The sequence below is a fragment of the Lethenteron reissneri genome, chromosome 14 (assembly GCF_015708825.2).
Source record: "Lethenteron reissneri isolate LAM-NWPU_2019-01 chromosome 14, ASM1570882v1, whole genome shotgun sequence".
In the NCBI taxonomy this organism is placed as follows: domain Eukaryota; kingdom Metazoa; phylum Chordata; class Hyperoartia; order Petromyzontiformes; family Petromyzontidae; genus Lethenteron; species Lethenteron reissneri.
This window is the reverse complement of record NC_083792.1, coordinates 4,862,934-4,878,538: the sequence shown is the minus strand read 5'-3', so window position 1 is coordinate 4,878,538 and position 15,605 is coordinate 4,862,934. Positions and strand designations below refer to the sequence as shown.

The 15,605-nt window shown below is 44.8% G+C and overlaps 1 protein-coding gene across 7 annotated transcripts in view; it reads left to right on the top strand.

Moving 5' to 3' along the window:
- LOC133342272 (tyrosine-protein phosphatase non-receptor type 21-like) overlaps nt 1-15,605 on the top strand; it is an 86,949-nt gene that overhangs the window by 42,772 nt on the left and 28,572 nt on the right. For 6 of the 7 annotated variants that reach the window (XM_061551328.1, XM_061551326.1, XM_061551324.1 and 3 more), the window contains 4 exons: nt 553-641; nt 2,065-2,118; nt 4,035-4,122; nt 6,968-7,050. In XM_061551328.1, coding sequence (XP_061407312.1) covers nt 553-641; nt 2,065-2,118; nt 4,035-4,122; nt 6,968-7,050 — 314 coding nt within the window. The remainder of the gene's footprint in view (nt 1-552; nt 642-2,064; nt 2,119-4,034; nt 4,123-6,967; nt 7,051-15,605) is intronic. The other variant, XM_061551327.1, reaches the window with a different exon arrangement.

Below are 15,605 nucleotides of genomic sequence, written 5' to 3'. Positions count from 1 at the left end.
CATTTTCACCTCTGCGCTTGTGGCTGCAGCAGTGGAAATGTCACGCAATTTTTTTTTTAACTCGCTGGCTCCCTTGCCCTTTGCGGTGTTGTCAGAAATGCTTAAAATGAGGCCGAGAAAAGTTGCCATGTTATATATTATTTCGCGTTCGCCAAGCGGAGGCTCGAGACGTCCTTGATTAAGGCTAAGCTTGCGAGAGTTGACAAGCTTCTAGAATTGAGTCGGGCTACGTGAGCTTTTCCAGTGCTGAGCTGCATTTAACCCGCTGGATGCAGTGCAGACGAGAGCCAAACACACGTAGACTGTGTTGTAGAAATCTGCGCTACGGTCGTGTGACGGTAGCGGTAGAGGAGGTGACGGATGGACAGAGAGACAGTGGCTGTACAGTGATCGGTGTGCGGACAGCTGTACGTTGCTTACTGCCAACCGGAGCTGAGCGTGCGTGCTTTTTAAGTCGTCAAGCAAAACTCCTCGCCAGTGAAAATTAAGTTGTGCTATTTTTCTCTCGTCAACGAATAGGTGTGCAAACCTGACGGCCATATCTTCTTGCAGGACACATCCGGCAGCGACGTTCTGCTGGGAACTTCCTACAACGGAGTATTTGTCCGCCACCGGAACGAAAAACCTCCCGTCACGTTCAGGTCGGGGCGGCTTCCTGGATTCTCTTCTTTAATACTATTATTTAAGTCTCTCTCAGTCTCATGCCTCTTTCAGGGAGGGTCCTGCCAAGTGTTCGCAGTAGTTGGGGCAGGGGGAGGGGTGGTTTGGTTGGGACGATGCTGCTATGTGTAATCCCGAGTTAATAATTTGCAGGAAATTTATCAGCAATATTACGGGTTTTTTTGCGTTGGGAGGAAACTGTAGAACCTGGAGGAGACCCATGCAGAACAGGGGAGGGGGGGGGGGGGGAGAACACACAAACGTCACGCAGAAAGTCGCCCGAATTGGGAGTTGGACCCAGAAACGTTCTTGCTGTGAGGCACATGTGTTATCACTGTGCCATCCAAACTTAAACTAAGAGTTGCATATCGTAAGAGGGCTAGACCAAGTTACCAGTGAACACCCCAAGAGGTGGTTGGGTGGCCTAGGGGTCAGCAAAGTACTGAACTGGCACAGCGAAGACCCTCGGTCGGATCCCGACCCTGACGCCTGCTGTATATTCTGGAGTTTGCATGCGTTTTGAGTATTTGGCCGCTATGAATTTCCACTTGATAAGCCACTTCGTTGAGCTATCATTTATGGCCAGGTCACTTCTGATGGGCCTTCCCTGGTATAATAAAAAGTTTAGTGACATTTTTTGTTTAGATCTGAGCAGACACCTGGGATTACATGGGGCTCTTAAGTGCAGCAATTTGATGGTCTCAGGCCTGGTCACCAAATTAAAATAAAATGCTTTTTTTCACTAAATTGGACTAAATTCCATCTGTGAGACTTCAACATTGCAGTTTGTTTGACGTGCAGCGAACCCTCTTTGCGGGGCGTATAAAAAGGCATAATCCTAGTGTGTATGAAGATGCCTCTTGAACTGAACTCAGAATTAGTTCTGTGAGGTCATCTTCCGGACCCATTTTCTCTGACACATTGCGATTCACAGCAAGCTGCAGAGGTCCGAGTGGAAGTTTCATTGTCCAATGACAGGATGCTGATAGCACAATTGGAATGTGACCAGGGTAAGATGTAAAAACAAACACCATTTTTAATGCATACACATGCATGCATGTACCTGTATAATGGATGTGGTAGCTCATGCCTGTAATTTAGCAACTTAGAGGTGTGGTTACGTATCAAGCGGTGAACACACACACACAGCAGCTGAACAACAGGGGGTGCCTTTCGTATGCAGTCGAGAAAGTAGATTCCTGGCCTCTCTGCGAATAATTTGAGTGTTCTTCCTGTCTCTGCATACATCCGTTCAGCCAGTGGTGAATATATAGTTTCACTCGTGCAATTTCCATCACCATTTTCCTTTGTGGGTTTTTTCAAAGTTAGAATTACACTGTGTTATTACATTTCACAATGTCTAGCCACTATTTTAAAACGTCTTGCTTTTATATTTCTCGGTAGAAAAACCACGATTAAGCGCCCGCAAGACCCAAACTCACGCTTTCCCTGTCGGAAGTGAGTAATGAGGGTGAGAATGCTGGTGTGTGTGCTGTTCCGTTTTCTCCTGCCAGGGTTGGCCACTCGGTCGAGTGAAGGCTTTATCTTGCCTTTCCTATCACACAAAAACCATAATAAAACATCCGCAGGGGCTTTTTACAAGCAGCTCCCATGGGCGATCGTGTGGAAGCTTCTTATAAAGGATTAAATAATCGTAATAGTAAAAATTTCTAATTATTGTTATTATTTCAGTAACGCCTGGGGGCGCCCGTATTATGAGTCACGGCTCGGCTGAGCATTGGCTGTAGTAGCTCAAGCGAAGACGAACTCAAAGTCACGCTCAACTTTCAGCTGCCCCTGTGAGCATGGTCCCAGCCGTGCTTGGGAATTACCGTGAGCTGAGCCTGAGCCGAGCCAGGGCTGAGCCGCTCGAGCATCTTCCGAGAGCAACAGCTGAGCCGGTTCAAGCGTGAGCCGAGCCACGTGAAAGAGGCAAAACCAGAGCCAAGCCGTGACGGGAACAAAGCCCGAGCGGTCTGTCTACCTGCTCAGCTGAGTGTCGGGCTTGTTTTCTTCTCTGTTGGCGGCCAAGAGCAATTGGTTGAAATTCAACATTGCCATGGCAGTGGTTTAAAGTACACTCAAGTCAATGATGTTATCATGACTGTTTGATCTCAGAGGGAAAAATAAATGTTAGGCGAATGCAGCATTCGCCTGTGACCAAATCATACAGGATAGGATTGGTGTGTCTGATCTTGGATAGCGCTTGAATTGGTTACAGACATTCATAAAACAGGTGTTTTGGGCTGCATGGTTACATGATGGGGCAGCAGAAGGCATTGCAGCAAAATCAGTTGTTGCACTGTACTTTTATGTTCCTATGGCTAATGCTCCTTCCCCCACCTTCAACCAAAGCCGCACTGACCAGCATGGTGAAGTATGGTCAAATAAACCCCCCCACGATCTTGCCTGCCATGGTGAGACCCTCATCTTGACCGTTGATTGGGACAAGGGCTGTACATTTACATGGAGCATTGTACGCTTGTTTTAAAGTATATGTTTGGTCACTTTTGTGGTAATTGAATTTACAAGCACACTGCAGATATGTTACACTTTAAAATGTGTTGATATTTGGCAACTTGTTGTTTAAACATATGTATCTGATAAAGCTCCCAAATCTGATGGCTGATTTTTAAGCTTTGCGCTTTCGGTTGTTGTTGTGTCCTTTTCCGTAATTCCATTTCGGTGAAATTGAACATTGATCAAAATGCTCATTCGTCTGCGGTTACCTTTTATTGAATCAGTTGCACACGTTGTCGACGGCTTGGCATCGAGTTGTTGCAGCATGATCGCCGTGGTGGCGAGATGTTAACTACCTCGCCTGGTATACAGGATTTGAAGCTTTCGTGACTGCAGGAATCCATACTCTTTGGTTCTTTCGGTAAAGTCACGTAGGTATAAAATAAAATAAATTAAATCACGACGTTTTGCCCACTTCAGCAATTGTTTCCACCTGATGATGGGCACTTGTGTTGCGGCCGAAACGTCGTCATTTAATTTATTTTATTTTATACCTACATGACTTTACCGAAAGAACCAAAGAGTATGGTATATAGGAGGTCGTGGGTGCATATTTGGAGTTTGCATGTTCTCCCCGTGGTCGTGTGGATTTTTCTCCAGGTCCTCCGGTTTTTCCCTCCACAGTAATCAACATGCGTATTTGGCCGCTATAAATATCCACGTGATAAGCCACTTCTACGAGCTGTCATTTGTGGCCAGGTCACTTATGAAAAAGAGCGTCATAGCTCAGTGAGCCTCACCTGGTAAAATAAAATAAAATAGCTTATAGTTTAAAAAAACTACGATCGCGAACGTTGTTGCCGTTGGAAAGTGACCGAGCGGCGTCCGCTGCTTTCTATTTGTTCGACGCGCAGGTGGAGCAACATCTCGCACGTGTCTCATAGCAAGTCCGCCTTGGTGATCGAGCTCACCGGCCGTGTCGAGAGCCTGCATTACCAGCTGGTGAGAGAACGACACAGCGCGCACAAAAGTTCGAGGATTTTATGCAGCGTCTCGCTCGATGAGAGCCCGGTTTTTGCAACTCGCAATACGCTAGCACAGAAACGGTGGGCATTGTTGGTTTTAATGAGAGAGGGGATGGCAAGTCCATGCTTGGCAGAGGAATGGGAAAACATAGGAAGGTCTTGCACCTGGCCTTAAACAAGGGCAGGGAGTCGATTGCACAGGAGGCTGGGGGTAAAGGGATATACAGACTATAGGGAGAGTAGAGTGAGCGACTTCCAAATGTTGGGACAGAGAGGAACAATGCACCATCTAGTGGCATTGATAAAAATGAAAACTTAGAGACCTTCGGATTCAGCTTCTGGGTCGATTTGATTCGCCGAACTGATTGCAATTGTTCTGTTGCAAAAAACTCCGGTTGATTTGATCGCAAACCAAACGTGAATCCCTAGCATTTCAACTACGAGTAAGTTCCCAGCCAGAGTAGATGTTTCCAATGCAATTATTACCCCTGCAACACGAACTTAAAGCGCCGATTCAAACCGTCACAACACAAACCTCCGCTTGTTTCCGGCGCCTGCACGGAAGATTAGACAAAGAAACAAAAAATGATTCCAAGAACTTAACACGCCAAAAGAATTGCGGTATATTCTCCCAGATTGCAAATACGGTTGTTGTTGTTGTTTTTGGCCGCGGCGATGGCGGTTGCGTTGGTCGCCACGTTAAAAAAAAGAGTCCTCGGCAGTTGCACCCACACGTGAAGTTACCCGCAGCATTCCGGCGGCGACAGTCACGCACACGTTGCGGAGATGATAGGCTGCCGCGGGAATGTGACCGCACGCTGCGACGTGCCGTGGACATAACGCACACCGGGAGGCTTGTGGCAGCGCATGCGGGCGCCGTGCTTTGTACCGACTTCGTGTGGCTTGTAGTGGGTTAGATTGTTTCGTCGTTTTTGTTTGTGTTGGTGGTCGAGACAGCAGGGGGGGGGGGGTGGGCGCTTCAACCTTTAGTGAGTGGAACAGCCAGTGATTAATGCTTACAGCTGCATGCATGCCTCTTCCATTAGCGGCGGAATGTAGCGTTTGTGTGTGTGTTTTTTAAGGGGTACATTCTGATATTGCACCTCTGGTACACCATCTGCCAGTGTGACCAAGTTAAAAGCATTTAAAGTGATTAGTTCTTTACTTTCTTTATTTCATCATGATTACTTCACTTAGTGTTAAGACCCCCCCCCCCTTCCCCCCCTTCCCCCCCTCCCCCCCTTCCCCCCCTGGTCAGTTGCTGTTGGTATGGGTTTCGTTTTTAGCATGTTGAGTGTTTTTGTTTGGTGCTGGAATCTTTGGAAAGATTCCACGTACAAGGCGTGTACACTTAAACTCTGCAATTAAAGTTCACAAACATATTTGCTATACTGTCACCTAAAGGTCACCTTCACTGTAAGTGGGTGCTATTTGAAGACTGCAGACTTATCCATAATCCGTCAAGTTGCTGCAGAACCGGCTGTTATTCAGGGTGTCCCTGAAGGTATCATCAAATATGAAATTATAATAATCACTCGCCAGTTTGAACTGCTGAACTTGAATTTTGAGCAATGCATCCTTTCTATACTTACGTATTTTTTTGTTTAACCAAATGGCTTAAGTGAATTTCAGCAGCACTGAATAGAAGAATTTGAAACCGTCACAGCCAAGATGGGCTCCCAAATGTTGATATGATCCTTGTTGCCGATGCCATTGCAAACATGTGGAAGATTATCGAGATGAGACTGGTGTGATAATATATTCATATCACCAATTGTGTATGTATATATATGTGTAAGATGGGTAGTGTAGTGGTTAGTGCCCTACGCTATGAACTCGGCAACCCGAGTTCCATTCCTGCTCATGGCCAACACCAGTGAAGATTATATGTACCGATCCTAGGCCTCCCCTAGGTCAACTCTGCCTCAAATGAGTACCTGGTGCAGTGTGTAAACATCATCACTGGGGAGACAAAGGCAGTTGGGACATCCATCCCCTTGTGTGCCGTGTCGGCCTTCATATTGTTGGGGCAATGCTGTAGCACTTGCCCCAACAATATGTTAAATGCTATAATGGGGGATGTTTGTCTTTGCACATATATATAATGTAATCGACCTAGCTCGGATTGTGCTCTCGTTTTACATCCTTTTTTTAATCCACCACTGGATTAAGGCCTCATGTCATGTTTTTGTTTTACCATACCTCACCATGCTGGCCTGTGTTAGGTCGTGGCCAAACTTGGGTGTGGCTGGATTTTTAGTTCAGTGCGATAACTATGAAACTATTTTTTATTTTACAAGGTAAGGCCCACTGAGCTATATATCTCTGTTTTAGAAGCGACCTGACCACAAATGATAGCTCAACAAAGTCGCTTATCACGTGGAAATGTATCGCAGTCAAATACTCTAAACGCATGTTGATTCTAAACGTCGAGTGAAAAACCGGAGGAACCAGAGAAAAATCGACGCGGCCACGGGGAGAGAGACATGCATACTCCAAATATACAGGCCTTAGGGTTGGGATCGAACTCACGGCCTCCTGTATACCAGGCAAGGTAGTTAACATCTTGCCACCGTCGCACCACCACTTCATAATTATGATTTTTTAATAACGGTTGTACATTCATGACCACTCTGCACAACTCTTACCGAGTACCCTGTGGCCTGCACGACAAAGGGAGTAACATCGCCCATAGCACAGGACGACTGCGGACTGAGTGTCCGTCTTGGGCTCGCTCGCACCAAAGACCCTCGGCGCCTTTTGTAAACAAAGCAAGGGGACGCAGCAGACTTGATGCAGGAAAACCTTTGTGTCTGTTGCAGGAGGACATCGAGACCGCAAAGTATCTGTCGCGGGTAATCGAGGCGCGTCACAAGTTCTACACGCTGAACAAAAACCTCACCATGTAAGTTGTGGCTGCCGATGTTGTGGGAAGCGTAGCGGTGTCGGCTATTAGAAGTTACGCGCGTTTCCCCCCCCCACCGCCTCTTCGGAATCTACTTTGTATTCTGGGTTCTTGAATAAAATAACAAAATTTTAATAACAAGTATTAGCATGCATGGTACTTTGTACCTAAATGCCAAAGCATCTGAAAATGCAAATGAGTAAAATGTCAAAAGAAAGGATAGAGGAGAAAGATTATAATGAGACGATGGAATAACTAATGAACTACACGTAGATTCATAGTCAATTAATATTATCGAGCAATATCGATTACTAAGCTCGCGTACATGCATGCATTAGATTACAAACATTATTTGATTTGATTTGTACATGTTGCGTGTAATGGAAAAATGTGGCCCATGCAGCCACTAGTGGCCGCTACATTGACCACAATATTGAACTCAATATTCGATTCTCAATCGCAGGCTGACATATCCCTGGCTCCACGCTTCCGAGTTGTAAATCGAACATTGTGTCCGATTGGTGAAATATGCGCAGGTTATGAATTGTTTGTTATTGTTTATTATTCATCATTGAATGGCTGAGGGGCAGTGGTGGCTGAATTGTTACACCCCTAGTTTCCAGTGAGTAATCTGGCGCATATTTACCCCCCAACTGGCGAGACAGAGGGTAACCCCCAGAGTATATGTTTGAGTATTTTGAGTGTTTAGAAGATGAGGTGGAAGCTTGTGCAGCATAAATACACAGCTTGGAATACAGGGTTTGTCAGAGTTAATTTAGTTTGTGGGATTAAGGCCAAATCCATTTTTTTTTGCAATGTTTGTTAGAAAACAGTTCAACTGCTGGGGTGTTTGAAACATGTTTTCCTCAATATTTGCATAAAACCCATTTCCACCGGTACATAAATTGGACGTAAACGTGTCAGCCAACAAATTGTGTTCATAATAAGTCTTGGAAAATCTCAATCTGATGGCAACATTGCATGCATGGAATTTGTAATTTTTATATTTTCTCCTGATTTTTGTCACTTTCATTGATCTGAAATGCCGCCTACAATAATTAATTTGCAGTTTTCACCGCGTATGTTGTTGTGGTTTAATTTTTTTGTTAAATGTGTTGGAAAGATGCATTTTTATAAATTATTGACCAGCCATTATAATCCGCAAGCCAAACATCGTTTCATGTGTTGGTGTCGTTGTGGAGTTGTTTTGCTCATGGCAATGAAATTGTGAAACAAAAAAAACTCAAACAGGTCATTTAATCTTCTTGGTTATTTCGGTAAAGTCACGTAGAAGGGAAATAATAAAATAATAAAAATAAAACATAATAAAATAATTCTCACGACGTTTCCGCCACAACGCAAGCAGCGTCCTCAGGTGAAGAACAGGTCTGTTTCCCTTCTACGTGACTTTACCGAAAGAACCAAGAAGATGAATCCCTGCAGTCACGAAAGCTTTAAATCAAAATTTAGGTCATTTAATGTGAATCAACATTACACGGGGCAGACACGAAACCACCATTAAAAAAAATTGGGACCCACCAAATTATCGGGAATGTACCCTGAAATCAACAGCATACCCAATATAAACAAAGGCTCATTGTGGCGTTGATCTGTTCGATGATGAGCAGGGGATACACAGCTCCTTGGGTTTAGCTCATTCTCCAGAGGAGAATTGACACACTCTCCCCTTTCGCAGAGTGATAAATACGTGTTAGATTCCGACAACTGGCTGGTGTCTGTATACACTGCTGCAGTTAACAAGAAAAAAAACATGCCGCTGGTTTTGCGTGCATGGTTGTGGAATCTTGTCACCGCTGCTGATGGGTGTCTGGAAAATGGTCTTGAGATTGGTCCTGTAACTAAGCCAGTTTGCTTTCGGTGATGCCACAAACTGGAGTTGATTGGACAGGCATCTACTACTTCTTCTTGGTTCTTTCGGTAAAGTCACGTAGAAGGGAAATAATAAAATAATAAAAATGAAACATGATAAAATAATTCTCACGACGTTTCGGCCACAACGCAAGCAGCCGTCCTCAGGTGAAGAACAGGTCTGTCGGAAAGACAGCGCTGTCTTTCCGACAGACCTGTTTTATTTTTATTATTTTATTATTTCCCTTCTACGTGACTTTACCGAAAGAACCAAGAAGATGAATCCCTGCAGTCACGAAAGCTTTAAATCGAAATTCATCTACTACTTGTTTATGGAACCACTGGCCATTCATCGTCATCATCATGATCTATGGGCAGATAGGCCGTAGGTGTCCACTGCACATTACTTTCCTCTGTCTTGTGCCAATATGCTTAGGTAGTGCCATTAGTCTCATCAAAGTCGTAGCGAATTAAGAGCAAAGAGACTGATAGCCTGTACTGTGTACGTTGAATTTCCCTTGACGCGTTTGAGCTGTAAGAAGACGTAGCTATTCACGGTCAATGTAGCCAGTGACACTCATTGTAGTCAATGACACTCAGCAGTTGGCTGAGTGGTGCGTAGATCATGGATGAAAAACAGTTTTTGTCTGTGGAATAGTACATTCCAAGCCGAGCCAGAATGAGTCCTTTAACTTACAACTGGAGCAATTCCAACGGATCAAATCAAAATCAAAATTTAACACGTGTGAGGCTTTCGCGACCAATATTATTCATAATATAGGTTTTTGGGTCAGATCGCGTTATTTATAAATGTGTCGTAACCCTCCACCACCCGACACGGCCAAACAGTAAAAAATGTGTCACGTTTACAAAAGACAAAATAATTCTGCTGTTGATCCTCTCTTCAGCACACCGGTGGGCGAAAGAAGTTAATTATTTTGTCCTTTGAAAACGTGACACATTTTTACTGTTTGGCCGTGTCGGGTGGTGGAGGGTTACGACACATTTATAAATAACGCGATCTGACCCAAAAACCTTTATTATGAAAATCAAAAGTATTTGTTGACTAGTGTACGTGAATAGGTTGTGCCTATCATATGGAGAGGAGCAGTTGCAGAGTAGTTAGCGCACGACACTAATAAACCCAACAAGCAGAGTTCTATTCCCAGCCACGGATAAAATCAGTGGCGAGTAATATTTTAACCGGTCCTGACCGCCCACTTTGGCCAACCCTCACTGACCAGCGTGGTGAAATATAGTCAAACAGCCCCCTTGATGAAACGGCACGGGGAGGACTTTGTCCAGCCCCCATGGCTTGTCCAAAGGGCTGTAAACACGACGCTTTACATTGATATGTTTTTTAATAGCACCTGCCTAGACTTTTTGGCACGAGCAGTAGATGTTCAATTTGTACGGATGCTTGCTTAATTTTTCATGCATGCCAGCTTAAGCATGGTGGATTAGTGTTTTAAAGCATGTGCAGCATTGACACAATTATAATTCTCCTGCCCTTTAACCCCTTCGCTCACAGATCCCACACATGAACGAAGCCATAATATGAAATAGCAGCAACCAACTCCGGACTCGTCCCAACAGCTCGTACATAGACATGGCATGGTTTTACGTGATAATTCAGTTTAATACAAAAATGGGCATGGATTACACTATGTAACACAATTTTTGTTCCTGGGTAGTAAGTGTTATTTCGTAATTGCTTATGCCTAAAAAGTATAGAAAATGGCTATTATTCCTCACAAACTTCGCTTTTGTGACCAGGACAGTGATATTTTTTAACTTACCTATTTTCAGTGAGAAAACGGGCGAATTTGTTGATTTTCGTTCACAAAAACATTTAGATGCGAGTAGTTTTTCGAGAATGTTCCTCCCCACTCCACACTTATAAACAAAACATGCGTTGAGTATTTGGCTGCTATAAATTTCCACGTGATAAGCCGCTTCGTTGGGTTAGCATTTGTGGCCAGGTGTCTTGTAAAAAAGAGTTATAAAGCTCCAGTGGGTCTTACCTGGTTAAAATAGTTTATTTTAAAAGAAAAAAAATAGTTTAGTTTTAGTTTATTATCATGGATATGTTTTGTTTCAGATGTCAACGGTAACTTGGAGACACGTTGCAGCGATCCAGGGCTTTGAATTTATTTCCATGTAATTGCTCAAAAGAATTTGATAAATGAAGTAACTTGGATGGCCGTGCGAGGTTAATTTCTCTTGTCAGATTCTACGCCAGCACTTTTGAGATGTTGGGCTCCAGCCAGTAGGCTGAGAAGAGAAAACAACATTTTCAGTTTGGAAATGGTTTTCACATGGCAGAGACTTCAGAATCAGAATCTTTATTCATACTGGAGGAATCCGATAAGCCATGAAGCTCTTGATCAGTAGACTTTCGATAGTCGCCCCACGGTAACGTGTCATTGCATGAAACACATCTGGCACGCAACGTTTTTCCTGATAATCTTCGCGCTCCCGATAAGGAACTTTACTTTGATTCATCGAAGTGGTCTGTTCTCTCACTCACTCCTGATAATCTTGCATATAGGTGACCGGCTTGACTCGGAGCTCAGACCGCCGACTTGTCCACCGATTTAGATTCTGGGTTCCAATCCAGGTAGCAGTCTGGGAGTTAAACCATATTCTCAAGTGTAGCGAGTTCATGGTTTCAGTCCGGTCTCCAAATTACTGCACAAAAAAACTGTTACTTGAAATGTTATTCTGCACTTAATTTTGTATCGATTCCATCTCTGAGAATTGAACGTATTGGTTTGACACTGTGTGGGTGGGAGAGTGCTGCACTCTGCTGTGTGGACCGGGGAGGTCATGTGAAGAGATTTCAAAGGTAGAGTTAGTTGATAACCATTTCTCTTGGCCTTTTCTAACGTGGAAGGTTGCAAAGCTCTTGAGAGATTTGAATGGATGCTTCATCTCATGGGAATGGGGTCGATAGCACAAGAGGAATACAATTTGGGAAATAGGCCCAAAAAAATAAATCCGAAATGTGTCCTTTTGGATTGGGCAGCTTTTGGCAACTTCTGGCGCTTGAAAATGTTAGCGTGATGGTCTTTCTAAGTATTATTACAGGTAGTCCTCTACTTGCGATGGAGATGCGTTACGACGACCCCATCGTAAGTCAAAAATATCGTAAGTCGAAGATGGCCTAGCCCTTCCCCCAGGAGTCTTAAAGAACAGTGATAATTTAGCAAAACAGCAATTTACAGTACCATACTGTATAAACTATATACTGTGTGTATTTATCAATTACAATACTGTATTGCACAGTAAAATGTAAAGTAAAAAAACAAGGTAAATTCTTAGCCTACCTATATGAACTTCAATTTAATAGAAAGTTTTTTTCAGGAAACAACCCTATCTGCTATAAAAACTTTGAACATTGCATTGAACACCGAGACAACTTAACTCCGTCGACCGCTGGTGAGAGTGAGGCATCACCACACAAGGCGGGAGATGCGTACATCCCAGCAGCGTCCCAACGTACAGCATCGTATCTCGTACACTGCTGCGTTTGCTTGCGACATTTAAAATAGTTTACAATTTTGTCATATCGCCATCGTACGATCGAAATATCGTAAGTCGGACCATCGTAACTCGGGGACTACCTGTATTTATGAATGCATATGTTTTAAGCAAGTGGCCCAGGAAGTGTGCTCACGAGCATTGTGAGGTCATGTGTTCTTAACTATCTCCTTCATGGCACTTTCTTTGCCAGGTGTGTCGCGTGGAACATATTGATTAATCCATTACTGCAATTGACATGTGGTTTGGAAGATGCAACATTGGGGCAGACAAAGCACAAAAGTAGGTGACTGCCATGGATAAATAGCGCCCTCTATGAAAAAGTGTGGATAAAGTAAAAAAGTTAAATGTTATTGACGAGAACTTACGCATCCACTATCTCACGCGTTTGTAGGAACGTCGGTGTGTGTGTGTGTGTGCGCGTGCTTGTGAAAGAAATTTCCATTTTTCCATACAGTGTCGTTTCCTTTTCAGTGATAGTGTAGCGGTTAGCGCGCTGCACTATAATCCCAGCGACCCGGGTTCGATTCCCGCTCACGGCCAACATCGGTGACGATTATCTGAACCGGTCCCGGACCTCCCCTAGGTCGACTCAGCCTCAAATGAGTGCCTGGTGCGGTGTGTAAACATCGCCACTAGGGAGAGAAAGGCGGTCGGGGGTGGTGCTGGCCACCCACCCCCTCGTGTACCGTTCTGGCCTTCATAGGTGCTCGCTAACAGCACTTGCACCTACAGTCTATTGAGGCTATATGGGGGATCTTTGTTGTGAAAGAAATTTCCATCTTTCCATACAGTACCGTTTCCTTTTCAGTCCCTTGAAATGACCGCGTGCTTTGTTTGGCACTCCCGTCGACTTTCCTGCATTTTAGCCGCTACCTGGCAAGCTGTAGGCGACGACTGCTTTGCTCAGAGTGCACATTCTTACAAAATGTTCTCGTTCAAACACCGTTGTTGAATGTTTTTTTCTGGTTTAAGCCACGAGTCAGCCAAGTGTAAAAATGCCAGCGGAGTCTTTAATCTTCCTTTTAAGTGTATTGAGCAGGAACCATGAAAATAAATGTGGGGGCGGGGGGAACAAAAACGGGAGTGCATAACTGAGAAGCAGTGAATTTATCAGCTCAGTCTTGTGAACGAGGACTTGCTTTAGCAGGCGTTTAATTGGGTGTACAAAAGAACTGTCACATTAAAACGTGAGCGCGTTTAAAGTCAACATCATCCTGAGCTAGCGGGCTGCTACCGTGGGACCGAGGATCGGAATGTGCCAAGCCAGGAAGCGCGGTTCTTTTTTCAGCAGTGAAGGGTTCCGTCGCTGCGAACTCGAACACGAATGGGCAGCACTCATCCTAATTGGATCAGCGGGGCTTTGAATCGGCGGACGACTTTTGACGCCAAACTAATGTCGCCGGTTCGTGTGTTGGCCCGCGCGGTAATGCGGCGGTGTTTTTACAAATAATTGTACATGAGGAACAAAAAAAAAGAAAGCTAAATATGTACACGTTAAGTAATGATATCATCATCATATGATACATTTTCCTAAATGGATCACTGATCCAATGTAAGACGGATCGTACACGGGAACTAAAAGACCGCTGTGACATTTGTTCAATAAAAAAGCCAGCAGTAATTAAGGAGACACAAAAGCGGATGTGTCATTAGGAAATGTGGTTACGTATAATGTGCATACCATTAGCATGTTGTTGCGCGTGTATAGGTAGGCATGTTGTGACGGATATACATTGTGCTTTCAACTCAAAAGGAATCTGAAACCCATGCAAATGGATCATCGGGTACCATGTCCACACCTAAGGAGCAATGGCCTGTGTGTGCATGAGTAGCTGATAAGCTCTCTATGTGAGCACGGCACATGCAGCTATGGCTTAGTCAGCATTATGCCCGAGCATATTTGTCTTCTTAATGCTGATGTTGACACAGGCACCAGGCACTAATTTAAGGCTTAAGTTGAGCCGTCATCAGAGGGATCAGGACAGGTTCAGATACCACTTTTCACTGGAGGTGTGTGTCATATGCAGTGTGTTTACCAATGCCATCACTCGTGTGCTTTTCCGGCAATGATAGGCGCTTGCTAACGGGCGGCTCTTGTCTCTGCAGGCTGTACAGACTGGAGATCATCGTGTGTGCTCTGTGTGTTTGTGACCGACTTAACACTTCACTCAAGTCGAGGTCAGCGGAGAATGATGTGTGCAGGGCACTGCACTTAAATCCTCCTGCAACTCCCCTGCTCCAAAAGGACCAATTGGTTTTGCACGGCCTTTGCTGCCGAGCAAAGTCATATGTGGCTGATGTCATCTAATTGACTAATAGCGCTTGCGTGCCACTGACCTTGGGCCCCAGGGAAAACCCGCGCGGCTTCTCGTCCCCAGTGAAGAGAACGCATTGTAACGATTGTAGCGATCGATACGGCCTCGTCAATGTTTCATTGAATGAAAAGGTCTTCGTCTGACCCGACTTGTAACAAAGGAAAGAGAAAAAGAGAAACAAATAATGAATGAATGCTCCGCAAGGAATATTATTAAAATGAACGTTGGAGGCATTGCAAGGCAGGGTTGAGTTACGTTAATTTGCAGGGATTAACCTCCATGCCAATTAGGCAAATGTGCATTCCATTCGATTAAACGGAAGTGCAATGGCTCTCCTGATGATCTGTGCCGATGACACCCTTGGCGCACGTATCTGGCCGATGGAGGTGTCATTGAGGTTAATGCCTCGTGTTGCCATTAATAACGCTCTGCGTGCACGACTTGCTTCTGCAAGCCGTGCAAGCGGGAGCCCAGCTTGAGAAGCCAGTGGCATCTGTTCATTATTATGCTAATGGATCACACCAGGTGTATTTGATCGATGTAACCGAAGGGTTAATGTAAGAGTAAAGAACCTACCAATCCGGCTTGCACTCAGCCGTGAAGCGGCATCTGGCAGTAAATTTAACCCGGGGCCAAACGGCATTGCCCTTCCCAAACCCAGGCCCGCGTCTCGCCACCGCCTAAACTTAACGCGCCAACGAGACCCATGCCTGCTTTGTTCGCTGTGCGTCGCCGACCCTTCACTGCCAACGCGCACCTAACCTCCCTCCCCCCTTCCTGTCCTCTCCCCACTGCTGTCTCCTCCTCCTCTCCCTCTCTCTACCC